This window comes from Chiroxiphia lanceolata, chromosome 10 (assembly GCF_009829145.1).
Source record: "Chiroxiphia lanceolata isolate bChiLan1 chromosome 10, bChiLan1.pri, whole genome shotgun sequence".
Taxonomy (NCBI): domain Eukaryota; kingdom Metazoa; phylum Chordata; class Aves; order Passeriformes; family Pipridae; genus Chiroxiphia; species Chiroxiphia lanceolata.
The window spans coordinates 12,307,020-12,333,715 of NC_045646.1; the positions used below are offsets into that span (position 1 = coordinate 12,307,020).

Consider the following 26,696-nt stretch of genomic DNA (forward strand, 5'->3'; position numbering starts at 1 on the left):
AAAGAAACCACTGAAGCACAGCTGGGACCCCAACTGCCTTATTTAATAATTACATAGAAAGAGACAAGCCAGAGTGTGCAAACACTGCTCCCTCCCCAGGCAGCCAGACTCTAGAGGCACAGAGTGTGGGGAGCATCACTGTTTAAAGGACCGTCATCTCCCACAGAATACCAAGGTTACATAAAACAGTATGCAGGAGCCCAAGTATACCACACTTGACCTCTTCCAAATTACCAGGAGCTGTACCCATGGCATTGAGTAGAGACTGGCTGCTCTACTCACTGGCACAGGAGATCTGTTTATAGACCACAGCCCAGGAACAAGCAGCAATAGGGAGGTATCCTGATTTCTAAGGGAAGGCAGGTAGGGTTGCTAAACCATAGAGTGAGCTCTCAGAGGACAGATACTGAGAGTAACTATTGTGCCAAGCTGTGAACTGCTTTCCCATGGGAACAGAATGACAACTCTGAGTTTCTCATCTCCACCCCCTCCTGACTCAGCAGTTGCAGAAAAAAATCCACAGTTCCTATAGTTAGTTCTCTTTATTAAGGCAGAATGTCATACATATTTCAGCAGAAGACTAATGGAGCTTAAGGTTTTCTGGGAACACAGAGAGGAGACAATCCCCACCACCACTTGTAGACATTTCTTTCCTTTGATGCACCCATGAGTGAGGCAACTAGTACCCCGTGTTCTGGCTGCTGGTACCCTGCAATCATTTTGCATAAATGTATTTTCTGACAGTCATAGACACAACACTATAGAATCCACATTCTCCAGTGCCAAGACTTGCTACTTGGTATTCACCATAAATGCCCTCTGTGCAGTAAAAGCCGTGCCTGGTTCAGCAGTTGAGGTTAAGATTTCCCTATTATGGGTTATAAAACAGCCAGTTTCTGTGCTTTGGGCTGTATTCCCCAGGCCCCACCACCAGCACACTTCCCTTGGACTTCACCCACGTATAAACATTTAACCTGATTTAGGGTTAAAGTGCTCCAATTTATATCAGCAATAAAGTCCAAAGAGCTATGTTGTTAAGACATACTGACAATTTGATGAAGCACTTCAGCTCATTCTCCTCAGTCTAAATACATATAAGTTTTAAACAAACAAGTGGGCTTTAACTGTGCCAGATTTTCAGGCAACTGCCCAGTCCCATCTCTGGCATGAGTCTATATATACTTATAGCCTCAGAAAAGCTCATTTCAGTGGCTTTCTGAGAAACTGCCAAGTGTGACTGCAAAGGGAAAAACAGGTGAGCTAATCACATTCCTATTTATCAAAACAGAATTTTCTCCATCTCAGCAGAAGGTGGAAGGAAATACATTTGGCCAAGAAGGCCCCAGTGATCTCTATGCTGATGGTATTCGACTGTAAAGGAACACTTGGAGGGAGAGAAGCAATGTGTAATTTGGCCACAAGCTGTGTATAAGCACCTCCACACATTAACCAAGCCTATTGCAAAGGTACTTCTGTATTCCTTTCAGGCTCCCAGGCTGGCAGCACCCAGTTCTGGACACACATTTCCCATGTTTCCCTGACCTCATGGCACAAGACCTCTGTGTGCACCCGTCATCCCATCACTCTGTTAGACCTTTGCTACATCAAAGGGAACTGTACCTGACATGGCTGCAGTTACAGACACGGATGGCAGAGCCAGCCCAGCATTTCTATCAAGTTATTTCTCAACCTGACTGCCAGCTGAGAGTTCTGGAAAACGTTTTGGCACCAGTCTTAGCTGAATCATCTAGTAATATAAGATACATCTGTCCCACACACTTGATCTGGAAAGCATCTTTTCTTTAGCTCCTCACAGGAGGAGAAGGTAAAATTGATAGCAGCTTGGCTTGTGGCCTTGAGCACACAGCAGACCAAGGGAATCAGCTTTTCTAGTCCAGACTACAAAAGGGAAATCAATCCAGTTTATTCTCCATAACTCACTAAACCACCTCATTTATTACTAGAGACAGTGAGCAAACCCCAGCCAAACTGCTCAACAGGGGAACTTCCAGAAACAAATAAGACAAATCCTGAGGGATGATCAGCAGGGATTTTTGCTGAGATGCAAAAAGAAACAAAAAACCAAGCAACTGCAAGAAGTTCACTAAATGGTTAATACAATCCAGTGAAAGTGAAAGTTAACAAAATAGCAGAAGGCACAGGACTACTTAAAATGCTGCTGCTACTTATACCTTGAAAACATCTTCAAAGCAAGATTGCAGTTTTCCATTAATCTTTTCACAGACTTGAGTACTACAGGGCTCTGTTCCCAACCAAGAACTCCTAGAGGTACTAGCAATATAAACCAAAAAGCCTCTGTTTCAACATGTAAACGTGGTTTAGAGTATTACCGCCACCATTAACCTGACTCTTGTGGGATGGCTTTGCTGGATGCATATGAGACAAACCAGTACTGCTGGTTCATTCCCTACCAAGACATCACCAAGGCAGTGTGGGTGCCTCTCTGGCCACAGCATCAGGAGCTACATGAAGATGCCCGTCCGCAGGACATTCTTCTGGGACAGAAATCTTGGGTAGCAAAGCCAGCTATCGTGTTGTCTCTTTTCTGAAGTGTGACATGTGGCAATCTGGCATGTACAACCTCGCCTACAGTAATCATAACATGCACACATCTTCTGGTATCCAGAAGAAAAGACTAAGGGATGGAGGAATCCGAGCTCCTTGCAGGGTGCTCAGCACCACCAGGCACAGCACACCATTTCGGATCAGTGACTGAGCTCTCAGCTCTTCAAAAGGCAGATTAAAACTCCTTGCTGCATTGGGACAGAAAGAAAAAACAAATTTAAAGAAGGGAAAGATTTAATAGCTTTACTCTTTCACAGTCCTCCTTGATGAAAAGCTGCAAAGAGTTAAGGTAGAGACTGACTAAAACTTAAGTTTTGCCTTCATCAACCTTTGCTGCACATTTTCAATGCCAACAAAGACCAGAGTTGGAAGAAAAACAAAGTGAGAACAGGCAGATAAGAGGATTCCACAATGATCCAACCAAGCACTGCTGTCTTATATTGTCCTTGAAAAGGGAAGGGAGAGGTCTTTTTGGAGAGAGCATTAGAAGCACAAAAGTGATATGTCTAGGAGCATTTTAGGTTGCAAAGGCCACATTATGACCTGAATAATAATTAAAAAAATCATCCTTCCTTTTCTCTTGGGCACTACGATCAACTAAGCCAACTTGCAAAAAAAAGAGTGAAACCTTCCATGTTCTTTCCTTCTCTCTCCTCAAATGCCATTTCATTATATCCTAGATCTAGTCTTCCCTCATGACAAATTACCACAAAGAAGGTTTGGTCTTGTTTGTGTTTTTTTTTTTCATTTAGATACTGCTCAAATATAGAAAAAACTGAGCCAGTCTGGACTGGAAACAAAATGTACTGTAAACTGCTGTGAGTGATTACAATTACTTCGAGATTGGTCTTAAAAATAAAATGGTGGGGGGAAAAAAGGAATAAACACCTTTCTAGGCAATTGACAGGACATAACACAACTAGTTTCAGAGTTAATCTGCAAATGAGTTCAAGGTGACGAAGATCCACATTAAGAAGACTGTGGTGACTTGGTCAGGCCCTCTGTTGTGTGCATCTGTCTTCTCAACTCTTTACTAATATATGCAGAGACTTAAGTTTGTCTCAGTAGTTGGAAAAGAACACTTTACAAACCTACAACCTGTCAAGAAATGCAAGAACCATTGCTCCATTTACTATGAATCTTCCCCAGGGAGAACCATGTATAAATCAAGATGCTGGGGACAGGAAAAGATGAATCAAATATTGATGAAGCACCATACATTACAATGATTTAGGAGAAGAAAAAGTCCAATTCCAACCTCAAAGACTACAGTGGAAAGAACTGCATCAGAACATGTGTAAAAGGAGACATACACATTCTGTTACAAATGGGAGCTAAATCTAAAGCACTGGAAACCCCAGTGCTCCCTCCATGTTTCCAAATAAATGTTCCTCTTTTGAATGTCTACTGTTGTTAGTTCAAGATTTTGTATATAATGGCTAGAAACTAATTTTATTTTTTCTTAAAAGACTAAAACTAAAAGTAAACATTCCCAAAAGCCCCAAGTTTACCTTCTCTCCAGGAATTAGGAATTTGTACAAAGTGTCCTTGACCTGACAAAAATCACAGTTTAGAAGAAGGCTACACAGCAGCAAAGGGGGACGAATAAGTCTCTGTACATGTTGTATGCCTTATGATACAGTGCTATGTATATACCATGAATCACAGTCAGACAAATGTTTTCCTAACTAAACTTGTATGTCCATGTCAAACTACTGCACATTAATTAGCCATCCCTTCCCAATAGCCAAATACAATAGTTGTTTATGGCTAAAGACATTTTGTTTCAAAATAGTGGAATGCGAAATTTACAACACTGAAGCAAAGCAACAAGATACTAGTTTGCAAGTAATCCTGCCGGCCTAGGAGATTAGCATTCCTGAATTATTATCATTGTATTATTAGAAAGAAAAGAGCTTTGCTTTTGCAGAAAACAATCATGTAATTTGGACAGAAAGCGATCACACCTCCAGAGGGATGGAGAAAAAGGAGGAGGGAGGATCAGAGAGAGGGTGAAGCTTGAGGGCAAACCCAACCCTGCCTATGAAACTGAAACAACTGGTGCGTTTTCACAGTGGCTGGACAAGCAAATATGTACCTCCTTGGTCTGTGCAAACAGATGCCACCAGGGAAGAGAAGCTATCTCTCTGCGGCAGAACATGCTTGTGGAGTGACAGCCTGGTGGCTCTGTCAGCTGTAAATACACTTCCAAGCATTCATAGAATTTCACCTCCAAAGCAGGCTGTAGTCTGGGTTGGTACTGCACATGTACCTTATTTAGGAGTGCTTCTGGCAATTTACAGGTAAGGAAAATACGGGTGCTGGGAAAAACAGATCATAAAAAACCAAGACTATTTAACTACAAAATAAAATGCAGCAAAGTGCACTTTGTGGCCACAATAAGTCCCTTAGGAATCCTGAGAAACTTCCTGACAGATCACTGGCAAGCACAGACTATTTCTCCCTCACTTAGACAGCTAACAGGATCCAGTCCTTCCCACCACTTAAAATTCAATATTGCAAGAGACTGCCGACTCCTCTGTACATCGGAAGCAATGGGGGAAGCGAACAAAGCTGCTTTACTTTCTCTAATCTTTCTCCCTTGTGTGCCTGCACCAGATGGTGCCGAGCTGCAGGTTGGAGAGAGATAATAAACCCAGAGGAAAAAAAAAATGGTAATATTAGGTTATAAAACAGTTGACCTTCAAATATGACGTCAACTCCTGTTTAATTGATGGGACAGGTCCAGGCAGACAGACGCATGCACACTGGGATGTCCATATTCAGCGCCTTCCTTTCTAATATGGGAAGAGGCCATACGGCAGCGCTGTTAAAATGGTCTCCTCAACCTTTACAGGTGTGAGAATAAGCAGAGAAAAAGTCAGTCTCCTTTTAACTTGAGAGAGGCAGAACCACTTGTGGAAAGCATTCTTGCTGAGAGTGGTTTTGCTTAAACCTCTGCTCCAGGATCACCAGTCCCTACTGATGATAGCCTGCCTCTCCCACCATAAGGGAAGTGGAATATCCCCAGAGTTAGAGAGCACAGATCTTCCAGAAGATGAAAATTATCAAACACAAGATAGTGTTACATTTCTGGCTACTCTGGTCAAAAAGATTGCTTCTAGTTGCCATAACTGCAGGCACTGCTATGAATAGTGGTTTAAAACACCATATTAAGGACTGGACTTATCCTGCTTTCATAAAACACAAGCTCTGGAAAACTCTGTCACAGCATACTCTAATTTTTCACAGCCTTTTTTGATATGCTGATGTCAAACAATTCCAACCAGCCTAGTCTTGGATTACTATTTTTTATGATGTCCAGCCTTGAGTTACAGCAAAACACTAAATAGTACTCAGTTGATGAAATGGAAAGCCCCACGCTAGGTTAGTGTGAGGAAGATGGAGCTGTGCAAAATGCACAGGCCTGAGAGTGGGAAGCCCTGGGTGGCTCTCTGCCTCCCCTGCAAACATATGCAGCAGAGAAGGTATCTCCCTCTCCTTGGCAAGGAAGTCATCTCCTGCCCACCTGCCACAGCTGTCTTTGCATGTTGATGAAAAGGACTTTAAGACTATTAATTGATTTGAGAAACATTAAATTCTGTTTTAGTCCTTCTAGTACTCTCTAGGCAAAGGTGACAAGTCTCAGCTAGAACAGTGTGCATCTCATGCCATACCAGAGGAAGCAGCCAGCATTGTACAGAGTTGCAGGACTTCATGGCCACATTTTGCCAGTCTCAAGAGAAATCTACACAGAGGCTTCCAGCAGCAAGGGACAAAGCCACATTGAGTAACAACACTGAGCAGTTCAGTATTTATTAGACATGCACAAAAATAAAATAGCTCGTTGTAAGCAGCTCTGTGCTGAAACACTGAATTTCAGTTTTCTTTCGGTGTCAAAGATACTTCAGTCAGGGAGGAATAAAGCCAAGGGCAGAGACACTCAGTCACTGTGTCCCAGCAGACTGTCTGCACCCAGACACCGATACAAACATCTCTCGGTCACATCACTGCTGTACCAGGTCTGCCTGGCTCTGCTCTCTGCAGCCAGACAGATGCCTGGATGTTGGCCAGCACACAGGTCCCTCACCAAACTAGTGTTTCATCATCCTGTGAACTTGCTGTTGTCCTTCTCAGAAACCAAAGGTTGCTGCCAGGGAAAATGCCTTCCTAGGAATTCAGAAATTCTGCATAGAGCTTGGAATTGGGGCAGCAGTGATTTAACATCTACCATTAAAAGCAGTTTAAAATTTTATGGTCAGAGCATAATAAATCCTATCCAGACACTTGCAGCTTGCAAGCCAGGCCGTAAGCAGGGCAGAAATAGATTTGCTGCAAGATGACCAGGAACAATTTTAAGTGTATTTTATAGAGAACAGAAGCCCTGGATTGCCTCAAACCACAGCCTTGTCCAGCACCTAGATGAGAAGACACAGGGTCACGAAAGGAGGTACTCAAGTAACCAATATCTGCTTGTTAAAATAGATGGGACCAAGAAATGAGGAATGAAGCAGAACAACGCTGAACCATAGTGCAAAACTGGAGCATTATCTTCCTTGGAGCACAGAAGAATAGCAACAACCCCAAAAATAACCTAGTATTTTCCTCTAGAATCACACTGGGTTCTCATTTGGGTCCAGGTTGTTTCTTATACTTAGCCTCTCAACTTAAACCACTGCCTAGTTATCAAGTGTGGCACTGAATGCCTGCACGTGCAGGAACTCTGTGCTAACTGAGTATGGATGAGACTCCAAGATGCACTGTTGGGATCTTTCAGAGATGCTGGTCACAAGGTTGTTCTGCCATGCTGAGGACACAAATTGCTTTGCCTTCCTTTGTCTCCTTTGCTGCTTTTCAAAGCAAATAGGAGGACTTTCAACTATTCACCAGAATCAGAGCCAAGGATTGACCAAGGAGGGTACTCCTTCACCTCCCAGTTACCATATCTGCCAAAAACCAAATCCACAGACTCAAGCTGCCTTGTTGTGCGAGACACAAACACAGCAAAGACACACACTTCACAGAGCTGTGGACAAAGCCAAGCAGGTGGCAGGGCCTGTATGACCAGCTTCCTATCTTCCTCCCATATGGGGCAACAGCAGACCTCCCACATCCTCCAACTGGAACAATTTAAGTAGCTGGAGGCTAAAGATGGGATTGCTTCAGCATGGAGGGGACATCAAAAGAGAGAAGTTTGCATCAGTGATACCAGCTCCATCCACCCACAGGCTTTCTCCTCTTACCTCCTTAGATCAATTGCCCCTGTAATTTGGAGCAATACAACACTAACTACAGTCTCTTCACTATTCTGGTCACTAAAGTTGTAATGCCTTAAAAACAAAGGGATTGGGAGAGGGGATGGTAAAGGGAGAGAGATGTGTGTCCCTGTGCTGTGTCAGGGAAAGGGAAGAGGCCTCTCTCCAGTTCTTTGATGCTGACTCCTGCTGTTCTAAACGGAACCTTACCCAGGAAAATAAATCTTCAGTTAAATAATGCTGCAAACAACCACAATGGGGCTTTATCGTGGCAATAGCAACCCCATGTCAGATTCTAAGGCTCTTAGTTGATCAGAGGGTGAGCAGCAGCAACACTGTGCTGAAGTCCACATTCCTAAAATTCCCCAGTGCATGCAGGCGTGCTCAGAGAAGGCAGCTTAGGAGTTATTAGCTGAGAGTTCAGGTTCAGTTTGTGCCAAAAGGCAGAGCTCAGGGCATTGATACAGCCCCTTGTCTCTCCTGGACTTTCATTTGAAGATCTTCAAGCGTTCTCAGTGTAGCACCCTTGGTGTCCTCTTGCTACCCACTACTGCACAAAGCAGTTTTTGCCTGTGTTCCTCCACTCCTTACAGCCTGAGGACGTGCTGTAAGTCTCTGGGGCCGGAGATCCACACTGCAGCAGCCTCCTGGGAGGTCTCATGAAAACAGCAGCAAGCAGCTTCCACCCTACCCCCCTGATAACCACTACATCAGCGTGAGGGAGGAGGAGAGTGTTAATGCAGCAGGAATCAACAAGCCTGCTTGTTTCTAATTCCAAAGCGAAGACAAAGGTGGGGTTTGTTCAGCTAGGGAGAACAGCCATTCCTTGCAGGGAAGGCTGAAAAAAATCTGGGCATATTTGATTTTGGTTTGGACCGAGTACCTTGAAACAGGATGAGCATGAAGAAAAGTTACAAATTTGAAATGCAGAACAAAAATATTTCTAAGTGCTCTACACCTGTTCAGTAACACTGCTCCTCTGGAGACAAAGAGGACTGGAAGGAGGGAGAAAAGAGGGAGAAAAAAATCTGATGCTTCAAGCTTTTATTATCCTAACTACAGAACAGAGCAGAGTCACTAAACCTTTCTAAGTTTTAGAGCAGAAGAGAAATGGCAACAAACATTTGATTTTTGGGTATATTTTAGAAAAAATATGGCCCACTAACACTAAAAAAGCAGAGCTGAAAGGTAGCAGGGAAGTCTGGACACAGAACAACAAAATATGAGAGTGAAAGAAGGTCCCTAAATGCCACATATAAAAACTGGAGAAAAAAACCTGAAGGTAGGGATTTAATTCCAATTATTTTGTAGAAGGTCTCTGATGAATCAGTTTGCTAGTTAAATAACAAATTTTTTTTTTAAGTTATTCATTTCAAGTGTTTAATAGGAACATTCTCAGCCTTAGACTCTGAGCTGCACTTGCCAGCTACAGTGCTAATAATAAACTGTTAAAATATCTTGCTCCTTCAGCTCACCACCTCCCTTAGAATGTCTTATAGAAGAAGCCAATGTGCTGTTTGACCAGCAAATTAGTTGTCTTGGAGACATCTTCACATACTACAGCAGCTCAGTCAGTCACTTTGAGTGACACCACCCAGCAATCTGCACATTACCTTCAAACACAAAATGAAGATATCAAAGCCACTGAAAGAGAAATCATCACCTGCAAGAAACATGCTGTTTTTCTCCCATACACTGTTAGCTGAAGGGAGAGCTGTAGCAAGATGAGAGTTTTGATCTCAAAATGTTCTGCTACCTCCCCGCATAATTAGGTCACTAAGAGGCTAATGGTGTTCCTGTTCATACAATCATTTATAGGAAAATTATAATCTATGCTGTTCTTGCAGAATCAGTTTGAGGTCAGACCTGCAGGCACCACTTCTAAACCAGAAAGTTACCAAACAGTTGGACAAAGAGGCAATCCAGAAGTGCGACCACTTAGTTAGAACTAAACCTCATGGATTAGAAAAAGGGTTATAACTGCAAAGCCGTTCTGAAGTACCAGGCATCAGTTTACAAAGACTACAAAATAATTATTTCTAAGGTAAATCAGTAATCCTATGTTATATGACCTGATTAAATAAGATGCTTAACTTCTAGGCACCCTAAAGGAATGCTAAAAAGGTGCTATTCTTCCAAACAAAATGTGGAACCAACTCTACCCAGATCAAAGACACAGACAGTAATGGATCAAACTCCTCACCAGCTCTATACACATACACAAAATGCCAAGGCAAAAAGTGAATCAAATGCCGGACAGATTAGATTCATGTCAGTGCATGTTTGGAATCCCAAACAACATGTCCAGAGTTTAGGATTACGAACAATAGGGCATAATGTCTTTAATTGCCCTCAAAACACCTCTTACCTGGCAATACGCCTCTGTTGAGCTTTGTCCTGCCCCAAATAACAGTTGGTGGCCTAGCAGGTGCTGGATCTAGTGGACCAGAGACATTAAGCATCCTCAATTCTCTTAAGCACATGGTGTGATGATCTAACATGGTCAAACCTGACAGATGCTTATTCTCCTCCTGAGCCTTGAGGTTCACTGAGATGGTGTTCCCTGAAGGCCTTATGCAAGCACAGAAGGATGCACTTAATGTAGCCACATCTTTGCTAACTCAATGGCTTCTGAAACCACAAATCTATTAACTGTGTGTCTGCATATTTGCAGCACAGAACATACAGGCAAGTCTCCTGCATAATTTTGTTAATAGTATCAGATATGACTTCAGAGTAGTCCAATTCCTATGAAAACAGGGGTACATGTAAAGGCTTAAAACCTTCAGGAAGAAAGACACAGTCCCTATATAGAACATTCCTGCCAAGAGCTCCAGTTATGGGGAAAAAGAAAAGCCTTGTCCCAGCTGTAATGAAAGGTTCCCCTGGGCAGCAAGAAGAGTAGCTTTGCTCACAGAGTATGTACATCTCAGCTGAATTAGTTAATGCGTGCTGAACACTCTGAAAATTGTGAAGTGGTATATAAATGCTAAGGATTGTTATTTATTATTGTCTTGGTGCACAACAGCGGAAACCAGTGCCATTTACAGACACGAATTAAGAACAACAGGAGGTCTATCAGCATGCTGTGGGTCTGAAGATTTTGTTCAGTTGTCTCCCTCACTCCTGTCTTCCTCAGACAGAAATCTCTTCCACACAACTCCTACAGTCCTTGCTGAACAGTGCTGGCTGGCTTTGGCCCAGTGAAGCCTGTCACACTGGAACAGCTCTACTGGGAGGGGATGAGACCTCCACCTCCACACCCACGTTGTAGCACTTCTCAACAGCACTCTCTACGCTCAAAAGCACTGTCATCACCACCCTTGAACAGCAGATATTTCCCACGTAAATTAACTGTTTGGGGAAAAGTAAGACATAAAATAAAATAAAATAAAGGCAGATACACGTTTTAAGGTAGAGAAAGGTTTAGTAAAAAAAAGTAGAGAATACAGTGACGTACACAACACAGTAGAGTGATTCATATACACAAGCAATGTCTTACAAGACTGGTCTCAGCATAACAGCAGATTTTTATACACTGATTTCTTTAGCTGCACTGTTAAGAAGCAGCCCAGATAAAAAGATGATTCTAAATCGCCTGTATGTGGCTTGGGTGAAGGAGCGAGAGGGATTGTCTAGTTTTTGAAGTAACTCAGGAATGCCCAAGTTCAGAACCAGAACTTGGGTTTAAGAAAATAAAAATAATTTTTTTAACTTCAGTTTTCCCGACTAACCTGTAACTTAACTCTGCAGCTTTGATAATGTGCAAATAGTTTTACTAAGTGCTTATATAGCACATATGAACCTCTCCTCAAGACAATTAAAATAACTGTACAGACACAGTCATTCTTTGATCTTTCAAGCCTTTGTCAACGGAGTTCTTTTCACTATAACATTGCTGTTTCAACTGCATACTTTACACATTCAGCAAATCCACAGGATATTGGGAAAAATGTGGTTCAGGATCAAGCTTTTACAGACAATTTAGTAGATAACACCAAGTCTCTGATAGATGCTAAATGAAATTGTAATAGCTCCTTTATCTCCATAATGCACTTAGATGTGCATTACAGCTTGCACATTGGAAGAAAAACACAGGCATTTAATTCAGCTTGTCAAGAGACATGCTGCGCTGGCAGAGAGACTTGCATTCCCCTTATTTTCCTCAAGTTGCTGATTGCTTAGCACATGGTTGTCCTACTGTCTATGAAATACAGACATTTCAGCAGCTCGATCTTTAAGGGCCTTATATCAAGGGGCCAATATCAATACCTGATCTGCCATTCAGCACACTGTATGCAACTTTCAACAAGCAAATTTCAGAGATAGAAGGCAACAGAGCCTCTGAAGTGTTGTTACAGTGACATTCCCTTCTCCGTTTGCAGAGCTGCACTTTTTTTTTTCTAAAAAATTCACAGTCCATGCTGGACTAGAAGCAAGCTCTGCCGGTTGTATCACAGGAACCAACTACTGCAGAGTAGTTGCACAGCTATCTCTGCCTACAGATCTGCATCCAAACCCAGGCTTCAGAATCACATAGAACAAAGAGCAGTGGGTTTAGGCACCTTTGAATCAATATAACCACACCACTCCGAATGCTGGCAAAGCAGGATGTGTATTTAGAAGACAAGGGTATTTCCCCCCTCCTCACGGGACAAGCTGTACTTTATTTGGATGCAGTCAGTTAGCTCTTTGTTTGCACTCAGCCCCAGATTCCTCAGTGCACCAGGCAATCCTGTAATCACATTCAAGAGTAACGATGTACAGAAAACGTTTACATGAATTGGTCACAAAGTGCCTACAAGAGCTTGCAAGATCCTGCAAAATGCCCTCTAGAACAGGTTCCTGTCACACTGAGCTAGGGACAGAGATTAGAGTTATCAGCTTTGACACTCAGCAGGAATGTGTCACAAAGGATTAAATCATTATATCATGAAGTGTCAGCAAATGCAGTTTTCCTGCTGTTCTACCAATAAGTTATACATTAATTAGTGAGGTACAAAACAAACATGAAATATCTCCAAGCATGTGCCTGTGGGTCAGACACAGCCAGAGCTATTAGCACAGGATTCATTTCCAAGAGGAGTCACCCAAAGCATCTCTAGCTCTTCGAGAGATCTATTAAAATGCAAAGAGTAGAAGTGCTGAAGGGAAAAGTGCTGAAGCTAATTGCAATGTTTGTCTTAGCATTTTTGATAGCTCTTTAATACAACTCCTTCCTCACAACCTCAGCACTTGATTTTCTAAATCAGGTCAAATATGCAACACTGAATAAAAACATCCTTCTTTGACAGAGTTGTGGAGCAGCGTCAAAAGATCCTACAACAGGAACAGGAGAGTTAAGATTTTTTAGAACAAAATAAGCATATGGCCTAAGACACGATGCAGTAAAGTAAGAACTGACTTTGTTATGTCCAGATGCAATGGCAAGTGTTTTCTAGCTGCTCAGCAGTTCTGGACCAAATCATTTATGAATTTTCACTCCATCAGTGGGTGGAAGAAATTCTGCATGGTCTGACTGCAAGCCACAGTAGAGAAGATCTAGGCACACCAATGACATCCCACACATAAACCTCTACTTTTCTTCTAAATCATTACTTTAGAAATGTCATTGGACCCAAAAAAAAAAAAAATAAATTCTCTGCCAATTCCTTATGGCTATCCTGGCAGGATTTCTAGCTTTGGCTGTCTTGTATTTTACTCTTGCTTTCTGTCCCAAACTGCTGCCTTCTCCTGATTGGCATTGCCTGACTCTGACAAATTACATCAGTATGAACACTGTGGACAGGATGTATTCTTAAACTAATTTGTCCCAATTTTTCTTTGGGATCCTTTCAGTATAAAATAAGATTACTTGCTAGAACTGGGTCAGGTTGTAATCTCTCTCACAGAGGCCGAATTGTACTTGATCTCAAAGCCACCAGATCAACACCAAATGACAGAGCAACTAGTTGCCTTCACTATTTAAATGCTTTTTGTAGCAAGACTCACAAGACCAGACTTCCCTTTCCATCTTCAGTCTCAGAGGGTTGCATGATTAAACCATCCTATCATGAAGAACCTCAGCACCACAATGTTCCACTATTCCAGTACCATCCCACCTTCCACAGACTGCTGAAACACAGGAGATGAGGAAGGCTTCTGGTAGTACCAACACCCTACTACATAGAATTATATTCAGAAACTTGCACAGGTCTGTGTAAATTTGGGGGCGGTTCAGAACAGAACAGTGGTCTAGGGTGTCCTGACTCAGTGTTTCACCTATAGAGTAATTTTCTTAGGTTGCCACCCACCTCCTGTTCTACAAGCTGGAGCCATCCAGTGCTGTGCAAATGTCTGCCCACAGCCCTAAACACGAGTGGATGGCAGTAGCTACCACTGCTGTTTCAAAGACATGGATATTATGAGCCTTACAGTAACTAATCACCCCACTCAACAGTATGCAAATTGGACTTTTGACACCAACCTGCTTGTAACAAAATGCATTAACGATCTTCTAATTAAATGCTTTAAATTAGGTTAAAATCATGCGGTCTGACAGTTGAAATGCAACGCATTAACAGGACTGTTGTAACTTAGCATCAAGTGTTTATTAAAAGCTCAAAAGTCAATATGTTGGGGAGCAGGGAATTTATCTTCTTCAAACTGAATTCTACAGCACACACTGATTCCCTTAAAACCAGAGAGACACTGAAACACTGCTTCGAAAGAGCTGCAGAAAGTTTATCTAATTCAGAAGTACATGATTCAGGGACCTGTCAAGTTGGCTGAAGTACTAAGGCACAGATTAATCCACTCAGTCCAGGACAATTGCTATTTACAGTAAAAGGGAATGCAACACAACAATAGAAATGAAAGCAAACAGTGGAGTTCTCTTAATGAAACAGAGCAAAATCCATAGCAGCATCTGTCAATTGCAACATCAGCTGCTGCTGAAAGATTTATTTTGAATGTCTCATAAGCTGCCTTCCGGCTGCATTGGCAAGGGGAGTGAAGCCAACCCCCATATTTTTGTTAGTCAGACAGCAAGAGAAGTTTGTGCTAACAGAAGTCATAAACCTTCACTGGATATAAAATCCATAGTTAAGATTAGGAGCCGTTGAGGTCGTAAGTTCCAATAAAGCCACAGTTCAGCTCCCAAACTCACATCACACTACAAGTGATCAGGACAAGACTTGGGCAAATAACTTGAGACATCCATCTAAAGGTCATTTTTCAGCTCTCTCACCCTTTCTCCCACGCAGGCACACTGCTCTTTTCTCAATAAAGGACGTTCTCTGAATACAACATCCAAAGCTTCCTTCTGCTTTAGCTCTCATAATAGGTCCTCTGCTTTTCCAAGGGAAAACAACAGGGCAGATACCCTTCTTTGCTCCCCCAGAACCCCACCTACTGTACTGCTTTTTTCATACACCAAAGATAGGCAAATTAAAGACAGACTAAAGGTAATACAGTATGTTGTACACATGAACAGACTGTCACTCTCAAGGAATTTTCTCCTTGTTCACAGGATAGCAGGTCAAGCTACCAACGGGCAGAATTAATGGCTTTCTTTTAGGACATGGAACTTAACCCATCCCCACTGTTGCTAAGGAAAAACCTGGCTCAGAAGGTATGTCACCCTTCATAATGCATTCAACTCTTAAGCTTCTCTTTTCATAGCAAATGAGCTGCAGCTCTTGCTTCTCAAGTGAGTTTCATACACACAGAAAAAGGTAAATGGACTCCATGGTGGTTCATTTTTCTTAAACTCAGAGAGCGTTGAGAGGTCTATGGCAGAGCCTCTACCTGCAGCTGCACCACAGGGTGTCACACAGACATGCTTGGAGTTACAATTTGTCACCTCAATCACTGCTCACACTGTCATGCTGAAGCAGCCCTTGCAACTGAAGACCCCTTGACTGGAGGTGACAGCTAATTTCTTGGCCTTAACCACATTTCTTCCTGGCACTTTCTCACCTAACCAATCTTGCAGAGTACAAACAGGGGCTGACCTGGGCAGAAGAAGGTTTCAGAGGTGTGCCTAGGAAAACCATTTTTGCAGCAAAAGGACTGGGACATGCACCTAAAGGTGCCCCTAGATGCAAAAGTGTGCATGTCAAGGCCCAAGAAAAGATGCAAAAGTGACAGCTGTACAGGAGATAGACAAAGCAGAAACCTGGCATTTGTCAAATAAAAATTATGACAGACAATCCCCACTGCCCCAAAAAACTGCACAGCTTGGAGATTCCCTTTGCGAAGTCCAAGCAAGACTTTTACATCTGAGTCTCCTCTAGACTGGACACTGCCTGTGGGCTACTCTGGGTCTCTGAGTACACATCTGTCCTGGAGATTACCAAAGCTATAATAAAACATGTCCTCCAGCCTTCCTGAACAATGTTGGAGTTGTCTTTAATTAAGCTTCATCTATAAAAGTACCCAGCTGCCTAAATGAAAGTTGAACGACTGGTTTTCTGAGTAGAATTGCTCCAAGTATTTTAGCATTCATTCAAAGTCATGTGGGGAAAAAAGAAGTCAAAACCCCAACAACTCTTGTATCCTGGTTACCATCCTCCACTATAATTATAAAATTGTCCTTAAGACATAATTGCATAATTAGGCTTGGCAAGTATTCACCCAAATCTTTTACAAATATTTCCACAGAGGGAAGGAACAGGCGGTGGGCAGTCTGACAAGCCTGCCATGAGAATTTGTGCCCTTAGGACATGTTCCTAGCTATTACACTAAATACTTTGCATCACAGACTAATGTTTCAAAACAGTAGTTGAGCAAGTGAAATACCAGCATCTCAAAACAAATTGAGACAAAGATTTTCAAGCTATTTTCACTGACACATAGATGAACCAGCAATCCCTTTAAACAAAGGGACAGAGGAGGGTACCGAACCTTTTTAACTAGTTACACAGACAGAATTCCCAGTGAGATGAAATTGGTTGATTTCTGGCTAACAATGCCTTGCTAGGGTTACTTTACCAGTCTAGCACACCGTCCGGTAAGAAAAAAACAAAACAATAAAATAATAATAAAAAACAAAAACCAACCAACCAAACAAAAAAACACTAAACAAAACACCAAGAAACACCCACAGCCTCAAATTCAAATACGGAAACATGTGGTCTGCAGGGAGAGGAGACACAAGCGAAGCCAGAAATGAAATCTGCAATACAGTAAGGTTGTTTTTAACAGCTGTGCATTATGCATTCAGCAGCACAGGGAATGCCAGCAGGGAGCCTTTATTAACATAGGCCTCAGAGTACAGTGTGCTCCTATCATGATTGGCCTCTCTTGAGAGAAGGCGAACACACATAAAAGACTTAACCCTAGAGAGATCACTCCAACCCTGTTGCTATTTCATCAGCTCGACACTGCAACAGAAACCAGAGAATTTCCGTGATGTATCATAGACAAACAGGCAACACTTCCAACAATGCCTGAAATCTAATCTACAATAGGTTTCATCAGCAAGTTATGACAGGTAGGGAAAGGGAGAAAAAATGCCACACAACAGTCACACTGTCAATGTTGTTCTGCTACACAGCCCTCGGGTACAGGGGAGGACTGTAAAATTCTTCTCTTGTAGAAGCTGCTGATAAAAGCAAGCTATTGTCAGGACACCTGTGTTCTCAGCACAGCAATCTGAACCTCAACTGCACGCATTTTAGGGGTCCATCAGTCCAAGAAACAGCTGGAAGCCTTGCTACAGATGCAGGGGCTCAGCAGGGTAACTCACTCCATTTGGGAAGCTGGTATTGGCAGCAGAAATAATTTGCTGATGCCAGCTCTGCCTCCACTCTGAGACTTGCCTCTATCACAGACACTTGCTAGCACAGCCAACACAGTACCGGGCAGACATCAGAGAAATAGGAAATGCTCTCAGAATAAGCTCACCACCTCTCCTGTATCAGGTGCTGAGACAAGCTCTCTAGAGGTCTTGTCAACAGCTCTAAGTTGCAGCTGGCTGCAGATTCTCAAAGTGCGTCCTGTCCTGGTGGGCGGTTCCCGCAGAAATGAGATGTAACCAGGGAAGTGAGGAAAAGATACACTAGAGGCGTTGAAATAATAAAAGGCCACTTTAGCACTGGTTTAAACCAGTCCTTTCCCTGACCCGGGGGAGAAAGGGCAATGAGAGGAAGGAGAATGGCATGAAATGTCCTAAGCATCCCTCTTCTGACTCTAAAGAGAACTTTCCTGATAGGAAAAGGAAACAAAATACCAACTTGAAGAGCTTGAGAACTGCTCTAGATGACTGAACACTGATGTGTACCTGAAGTGGAGGAAATAGCTCTGTATAGTCTGTACTTATTCATATCTCCTTGCTCTTTTCTCTTGTTAATAAGCAAAATGCTAGGGTCAGTATCCCTAATAACATGAGCTGGTTTAAGGCAGCAATAGCACTAGAAATTTTAAGGAGTTTTTTAATATGCAGTGTTATAGTTCCCAAGAGCATAATACATGAATTTTTTTAAGCATAGCATATCTATGCATTAAAGCATTTTTTACTTAGGTGCTGAACAGAAAGAGAGAGGTAGTGTTTATTAAAGAAGTTTTCTGAAAGTACTTGTACTGCAGAAACAATACTCTCTAGGTTAGGTACCCCTAAAAGGTTTTTAATATGACTGCTATGCACCTCTCATCACAATAGTAGCAAGTGCTTTAAAAATCAAAATATCATTGACTGTAATATCTTTACTTTATAGAAATGCTCCTTTATCACTCTTTAAGCACAAAAAAAAAAAAAAAAAAAAAGAAGAGCCTTGGTCTCTCAGCCAGTCCACTGCCCAGAAAACAAGACTGTCTTTTGTCCACTCATTTTCTTGATTAATTCCCCTCCTCTGAAGCTCAGTTATACCTGAGTCAAAGAGACAAGTATTTATCAGGCACAGCTCAGTGTGAATACAGACAGTTACCCAGCAAAGGCAACAAAAGACACCTGTTGTTTCAGCGTAGGGTGTTGGCAAGACCATATGGTCTTGGTGACTGTAAATGGGACTGTGAATGCCCAGGAACTGCCCACATTAAGAAAATACTCACTTCCCCCACCAGAGAGGTAGCTCATTTGCAGTCCTGTTCTATTGGTTGGCGCACAAGATTTTGGACAAAGGCACAACAAGCAGTACCTCTCCCTAATTTTCTCGTAGCACAGCTCTTTAGATCTTCCTAAATTCAGCTGCTAACAGCCAGGGCAAGACAACACAGACGAAAAAGAGTTAATACAAATAGAAAGCAAAGATCTGACCTAGAGGGCAAGTCATGCAGAGTACAAACATCTGAGATTCTGCACAAGGCCTCCTCACCTATCATTCATCCACCAATTACACACCAACGTAATTAAATCAGAAAAGGTACGTTTAATTTTCCTGTTATCGTCCGATAAGATAAGAGCAGTATGTATGGGAGGGATGAGGCACAGGGGAAAGAACTATTTATTAATAAGTTAAATCCTTTTAGATTTAAGAGCTTCTCTAGTTAAGAAGGATCTGATCCACAAACACAACTTCTGGGTCTAATGCAGACAAATCAGACACCCCATCTCCATTTCTGTCCTGGGCTTGGTCATTAAGTCTCTTCTTTTATTGAGAAACAAGACTTATTGAAAATTACCATGCATAACTTAGACAGACATATAGCCTTTGTTTAAACCACAGGTTTAGCCTATACATTTAAAATTGAAGAAGGCTCATCTCCCAGTCATTATATTAACAAAGACAACCACATTAATTTATGTTGTATCTAAACAGCCTAAGGCTCCCTGTTTCATGAACAGCAAGGCATTAGAGTGCATTTGCAGAAACATGAGGCATGCTCCAGTTCATTCTTCTGTCTTCTATTGCCTTCTTTGGCATGAGGCAGAAAGAAATGCTGTGGTCCCTGTAACCTGCAAAGACTATTAATGCTTAAACAGGATCATACAAAGCTGTCTCTACTTGCTAGCCACACACCCCAAACTGCTGCTATGGCTGTTTTCTCTCCACTCTGCTTCATCCCAGCCAGCCATGCTTCCTCAGCCAGTTATTTAAAGCCCTGACTGAAAAATGTATCAGATCATAATAGCGGATGACTTCCACTGGATCAGGTTTTCAATAACAAAATCCTACAGGCTTTGATGCAGCCACAGCTTCACCACATCATTTATTTTTCTTTTAACTGGGAAGGGAAAAATATTTATAACAGCAACTATAAATATACATGCTACTGACTTTTCAACTTGTTGTCCTTGTTCTCAAGCTAAATTTAGTCTGCTATATCCTGTCCAGCCCTTGGTGAAAAAGCAGTACACATATAAAATTGTGCAAATCCCATACAGCAGGCAATTATACTTATCCAGGTACCTTACAAGATAGCCAGCTGGACACACAGATTCTCATTACTGAGTGTAGGTATGTTCATGGCTATAGAGGAAGTGGTCTATTATAGTGACTATCCTTTGATACAGAAAATAATAATTATTGCAATAGGAGAGCTCTGTGTTTCTGGATGACAAAACTGATGTAGGTTATTCACAGTGGACATGTAGACCATACACTTGGTTTGTGTCAAATAAGCTTTAAGGGTGTATGTGCACCTCTGGGCCACAAAGAACCATTCACTGGCCACAGCAGCTGTTTACACATGTTGGTTTTTTACATGCAAAAATATTTCAGATAATGTTTGTGATAATGATTCAAACTTGGATGACTGATTTCAAGGTCTAATCTGCACGTAAAAGAGCATCATTTTGTGTACTGAAGGCTCTCGTGTGAGTGATTTCTTAGTCAATTCAAGATAAATATTTATCAGAAACTGACCATCTAGAGAATCAGAGCTGTTAGTCATTCCACTGTTACTCTTAAGAAGCCTTAGTCATGCCAGAGCCCAGGTGATTTCTGCAAGGGTCAACGCATGTTTCACCCTAGTGTAAGGATCCCTGCCCGCGATTCAAAGTTTCACGCAGATGAGGACTCCCCCGCCACAATCTGACTTATTCTACTCGCAGCGAGTTTTGCAACCTAAGCAAGAAAGGCGGTTCAGAGGATGCTCCTGTTCAAGCATCAGCCGGTCTAATAACCAAAGTATGCGGTCCGGAAACAATATTCGGGTTTACTACAGCCTTGATAGTTGGGGAGAAAAACAATAATGAGCCCGGCTCGCCTCGCCTCCAGCCCTGCTGGCTCTGCGTGTTTCTCGGGCACCGGTCAGCTCTGCAACCCAGCCTTTCCTCTGTGGTTATAAATACATCGCTGCTAAAGGCTAGTTGGATAGAACAGGAAAAAATAGTTTCCTGGGGATAAGACCCGCCCTGTGACCGGAGAGCCCCCCAGCCCGGCGCGCTCACGGCGGGGAAAGGGTCCGCCGGTGCCGCACTGCCGGGAGCCCTGCCCGGGGGTTCCCGGCCGGCATCGCCCCATCCCCGCCCCGCTCGGTCCCTGCCCTACCCAGCATGGAGAAGATGAAGTCCTTCGCCGTGTGAATCTCCAGGGCTCGCTGGTCGTCGTACTCCCTCTGATCGTGCTTGGTGAATTCCTGGATGAGTTTATTCAATTCCTCCACCCTGGCTCCCGATCGGAAATCCAGCTCCGGGAAGGGAGGCTTGCTGGTGGTGCCGGCGGACCCTGCCTTGCTGGCGAGAGGCGCCGCCATCTTCATGCAAAAAAAAAAAAAAAAAAAAAAAAAAAAAAAAAAAAGGGAAAGAAAGGGAGAGGAGGGGAAAGAAAAAAAAAAAAAGAAAGGAGGGGTTTGCAATGTTGCAATGGAAGGAGGCGAGCGGCGGCGAGCCCGGGCGCGGGGCGGCCGCGGGCGGAGCGGGGCCTGGAGCGATATCAACAAGCGGCCGCGCGGGCTGAGCCCCCTCCCGCGGCACCGCGGAGCCGCCCGCCCGGGGGGAGCGGAGCGGGGGCTGCTGCTGCTGCTGCTGCTGCTGCGGGGCCGCGGCCGCGGGGGGGTTGCTCCGCTGCCGGCGTCACGGCGGGCGGGTGCTGAGGCTGGAGCCAGAACGCTGGCTCGGGATAGAATTCTTTTTTTTTTTTTTTTTTTAATTTAGATTTAATTTTAAACTTCAGCGAAAGCCTTGTCGTGCAAGTGGATTAATAACCGGCTGGGAACTCTGCTCCTCCCACATGTTCCCTAGGCATTCTATGTTTGTTTTCTTTTTTGATTCTTAAGGTGTCCGGAAAATTGCTTTATATATACACACTTATATATATGAAGTAATTTTACCGTATGTCTTAGGAATAATGACCAAGTAAAGTATCCTTACTGCTGTGCTTGAGACCAACCCTCCCTCGAAGCTCCTGGGAGCTACATAGACAAAGGGTAGGAGAAATGGGACCTCAGAAGACTTGCCTGAGGTCAAGCAGCCTGTGGCAAGGAGCCCAGACTTCTGATCTCCATCCATTTCCCCCATCGACAAGACTGCATTCTTTTCTTCTATATGTATTTTTAATGCCTTCTAACTTTTCAACCTGGAGTGGTTTTCTTCTTTTTACCTGGTCTTCTGTGCCTTGTCCCATCATTGAACATATGTAGCACAGTCCATTATATACCTTAGTGCAACCTGGAAGAACTGTCTGTCTTCCTGCCCTGGGAGCATACAAATATAATGTGTTTGCCTTCTATAGGGCATTTCAGATGCTATAGCACTTATGCAAACTGTTTGGCTATGTATTATCCTCTCAAGACTCTTGGCAGGAAACAAAGCTTTCAGCTCAGTCCCAGACTATGGTAAATTGTGTCTTCCAAAATCAGGCATGAGCATTCAGAGAAATAACTGGAAGATGAAACTAAGCTCAGTTTGAAGAGATTACAGGCTGGTTTCCCCGATACATAGTAAACACAAATGATAGTGTTCAGACCTGATCTTAGAGATGTGGCTTAGATCCTCTGAACCACCAATCTTGATAGAAATGGGAGTTCAGCACCTCTTGCAGTGGGACCTTATCTGAAACAAGAATGAAAATCAAGGGTGGGTTTGGATTCTGTAATAGAAAACACAGACTGCTCAAAGCAGAATGGCTGATGTCTCTGGCTTTGTCCTGTAACCACTTACACAGCTTTTGAGGGCACTGATATGCTCATTATCTAAAGAAATGATGTCCCAGAGGTAAAAGTAGGAGAGTGTGTGTGTGTGTGTGTGTGTGTGTGTGTGTGTGTGTGTGTGTGTGTGCACATGCCCTCTGCTGGGTACACAGGCCCTGTTGTGTTCAGCCACTGCTCGACTTCATTCACCATTGGAGCTTTGGTGATCAGCTGCATTGTCACATGAACCTCTCACTAGCACAGTCTGACTTTGGCCAAGCACCTTTCCTTTTCCTCCTTCCCTCGAAAAGCCTACAAATAAAAACAACTAACAGATAGTATTAACATAATGCAGGATCTGACTTGCAGAGCAGCAATTAACTTTGTGCAGTGTTGGTGGCCTGCCCTGCAGGATTAGTTCTGCTAACCCGGCTCAGCCCATGCCCTCCTGTACTAGCCTGCCGTGACCACTGCCTGTCTGAGCACTCAGGACCTCTCGCCTCCTGCCCCTTTCAGGGTTTGAGAGCCCTGGTTCTGCTTCCCCGCGGTGTGTTTTTAGCTGGGGTGACAATCTCATACAGGCGGACAGCTCCCTCTTGTGATAATGCCGCTCCCACAGAAGTCACAGTAGCTCCTGAACCCCAGCCAACTTCAAGACCTTCTGTTTTGCCCTGTTCATCTCTGAACACCTTGTCCCCTGTGTACCTGCCATAACCATTTTTAGCTGGGTGGGTATCCTTGTTTCCCTTTCACGGCATGTGAAGCACTGGCAGTCATGCTTTGTGCCTCACTGGCACCACTTGGTAAAGCAGACAGATCTTTTTGCACCAACTACACTTTTCATCCCCAACCCTCTTGCCTCATCTTTTTCAGACTGATGTTCTCCACAGGCTTCATGGACTGTGTGGCTCTTTCCTAACCATATCTTATATGCTGCATCATATTTCAATACTGGAACTTCCAGTATTCTTCATGAGCATTTTGTCTCAGATTCTGTCTTTCAGTGGACTTCCAAATGATCACACCAACTCTCCACCCACTCTCAACCGTAGACTTACAGTATCATTTTCCTCCCTCTTCATTTAACGGGTTTAAATCCCTTTCAGTGACAACTTCATAGCTAGCTTTCATTGCCTGAAGTCACTAAACACCTATTGCAAACATGAAACTTCAGCAACAGCCAAAGCCAGAAGCAATGACGATTTCAGTTTGATTTTCAGTCTTTTTTAATGGTACCTCTGCTTGAAGTTATAGTCACCTTCATATTTAGAGAAAGTTTTTGTTGGATCAGAGTGTTAACTGCTCCATTCTTCTTGCTCATCTGAGTTTGTTACATTCCTGGTACTACTCATTATTCAGAAATTGCTCAGAACTAAAAATGTGCTTCGTTTAGTGTCTGAGCTCAAACCAAGACTGTTCAACAAGAACAGCATCAAGCAAGCAGTTTTAATTTTCTTCAAGAGTCTTTGACAGGTACCACACCTCTCTGCCTCACCTCAGTGCTAGGGCAAATTCTCCTTCATGAAAAGCAGTTGTACTTGTGAAAGAAAGAGCCTTCATCCCACCTTCTCTGAAAATCTTAGAATGGGCTTGGGTTCCTCATTGGCAAGCGGGATCTACCACACTGTCATATGCTTGTTAATACCCTTGAAACTGCATCAGCTTGCAATTTTACCTCATCACATCAGTGTAATTTAAGATCTCTGAATAAATACACAGTTAATTCAAGTCTTACGTAAATCAAGCACTGGGGATTACTTGAGCAAATAAATGAGAATGAGATTGCAAGTACGGTTGGCCACGAGTTTTCTACTAAATCTTTTTTCTTTCTGAAATGGAACTCTTTGTGGAAAAATTGCAGCATCAAAGCTCCTCTTGTGAGCATTATTTGGGACCTAGGAGGAATCCATGGCCTCTGCCATACTGTCCCCAAGACTTACCAATGAGGACATTCACCTTATTTGGGATAGGGATTGAACACCCAGACTACTAAGGTGTTTCTCTCCTGCACTTGAGTCTGTGCCCTCCCTCTCACATGCACTCTTCCTTTCTCCCATGTGTTTTCTCTTTCCTTCAAACAGTCTTCCTCTTTTCCTCCTACAAAATAGACTTCCTCTTCTTTTTCTCCTGCAGAACAGTTATCCTCTTTTCTGCTCAGTGCAACGTCCAGCATTTAGAAATAGAATAGGCCACAGTGAAATGAAGTGAGAGAGAAGAAATAACTGTTCTCACTTCTGTAGCATGACCTGAGACCTCAAAATGCTTTTCACACTTGGCTTTCTCATAGGCTCTCTCAAAAAACTGCAGGATAGCAAGTGAGTATTAATACCACGATCCTAAGAGTGGCAAAATGGTTCTGCAGTAGCTATGAAGAGCAAGTGGCCCAGGATACCAAGGATGAAAGACCAGGAAACCCAGAGCCTGATCTTCAGTGCATCTCATTTAGATGCTCTAACTGGTAGGGGGAATTAATTGGAACAAGATCCAGAAATAAGATGGAGCCTGAGATACATCATCTTGGAATATTTCACTGCAGCTGGTAATTAGAGCATAGTGCAAAATGAGCTAAATTAATCCCTCATTTCATAGAAATTGTACCTATTTTTTGAGGTTAAAAGTAAACTCCAAAAACACCTTCCTTTTCTGTACTTGACACTGAAGCAGCTGTAGCTCAAAGCTTCTTGTGGCATGGGGCTTCACCAGGAACAAAATTGCTGACTGGAAGTGCTCTATTTTTCCAACCTGATGGCTGCAATTTCTGTTTCATATTATTGCAGTACCTTCTAAGCTGTTCAAGGGTCCTTTGTGTGTTGTGTTGCAGAAACTTGGTCCTGGCCTACAGAACAGGCTGTCTGTGCAGATAAGAAGAGTGACAGAGCAGGGAAGTGAGCTATGCACAGAGAGAGTCACTCAGTGGCAGACCAAGGATCCTGCTGTGCCATCATCCTCCCTCTCCTTCACTGGCTCTGCACTCAGCTCAGCTCTTCCTACTGACAGCTGAATCCTGGCCAAGATTTCTCCCTTTTCTCCTCCCTGAGCACCTTCTCTGTGTGACCTCAGTTCCCAGATATGCACCAGTCCCAGCAGGAAGGAGCCCAGGGAAGCACCAAACCTAGTTTCGCATTCATCAGGACCTCACTTTCATTTGACTGACCTGGTGATATCCATCCTTGTGTCCTTCAGCTGCTTCATTGCTCTTCAGGTCTTTCCCTCCACTAGCAGTCCCTGGTCTGCTTCTGGAGTGAGGCATTTTGGGACTCCTGGGCAGGACTGGAATGTCACATCATGCCATGATGTCACCAAAGCACTTCTTGTGCTTCTTTGGATCAGGTCTTCCCCTCTTTCTAATGCCAGAAACTCTGCCTCTATTTCACATACATGAAAAATATCTTCAAAATAGCACTTACAGGTAGCAGTCTTCAGGCTCCACAAGGCTGGGATTTACAAAGGCTGAGTTTAGTGCAGACTCAGGGCAAACAGAGCCTTTCAGAAGAAGTCTGGACTCATGATCTCTCCCTGGTTCTGCTAGTCAAGTTGCATGCTTCAAAGGGGCAAGACTTGAAGGAATGCCAGTGAACATTAAGTCACACAGCCCCACCAGAGCACTCCCAAACTCTGGAGATCTTGAACTGACAAGGAATCAGGCTCCTGCTCTGTATCCAGGGCTCCCTCTTCACTTCCCCCATTTCTGGGGAAAAGTCATTACAATTCTGATCCAGGGACCTCATTAATTTCACCATCTGGAGCTGTCTCCACATGGCACATGTGTGGTCCAAACTGAGAAATTTACCAGCCAAAGCAGCACGGATTATACTCCACAGTGTCCCTCTCCAATCACCTACTGTCCCCCACATGTCTCCCAGA

The 26,696-nt window shown here is 43.2% G+C and overlaps 1 protein-coding gene across 1 annotated transcript in view; it reads right to left on the bottom strand.

Annotated features, from left to right (window-relative positions):
- The window catches only part of MB21D2 (Mab-21 domain containing 2), a 60,261-nt gene extending 38,781 nt beyond the window's left edge, over window positions 1-21,480 (bottom strand). Inside the window, exon 1 of the mRNA XM_032698345.1 lies at window positions 21,254-21,480. Coding sequence (XP_032554236.1) covers window positions 21,254-21,464 — 211 coding nt within the window. The 5' untranslated portion in view covers window positions 21,465-21,480. The remainder of the gene's footprint in view (window positions 1-21,253) is intronic.
- Window positions 21,481-26,696: the final 5,216 nt, after the last annotated feature.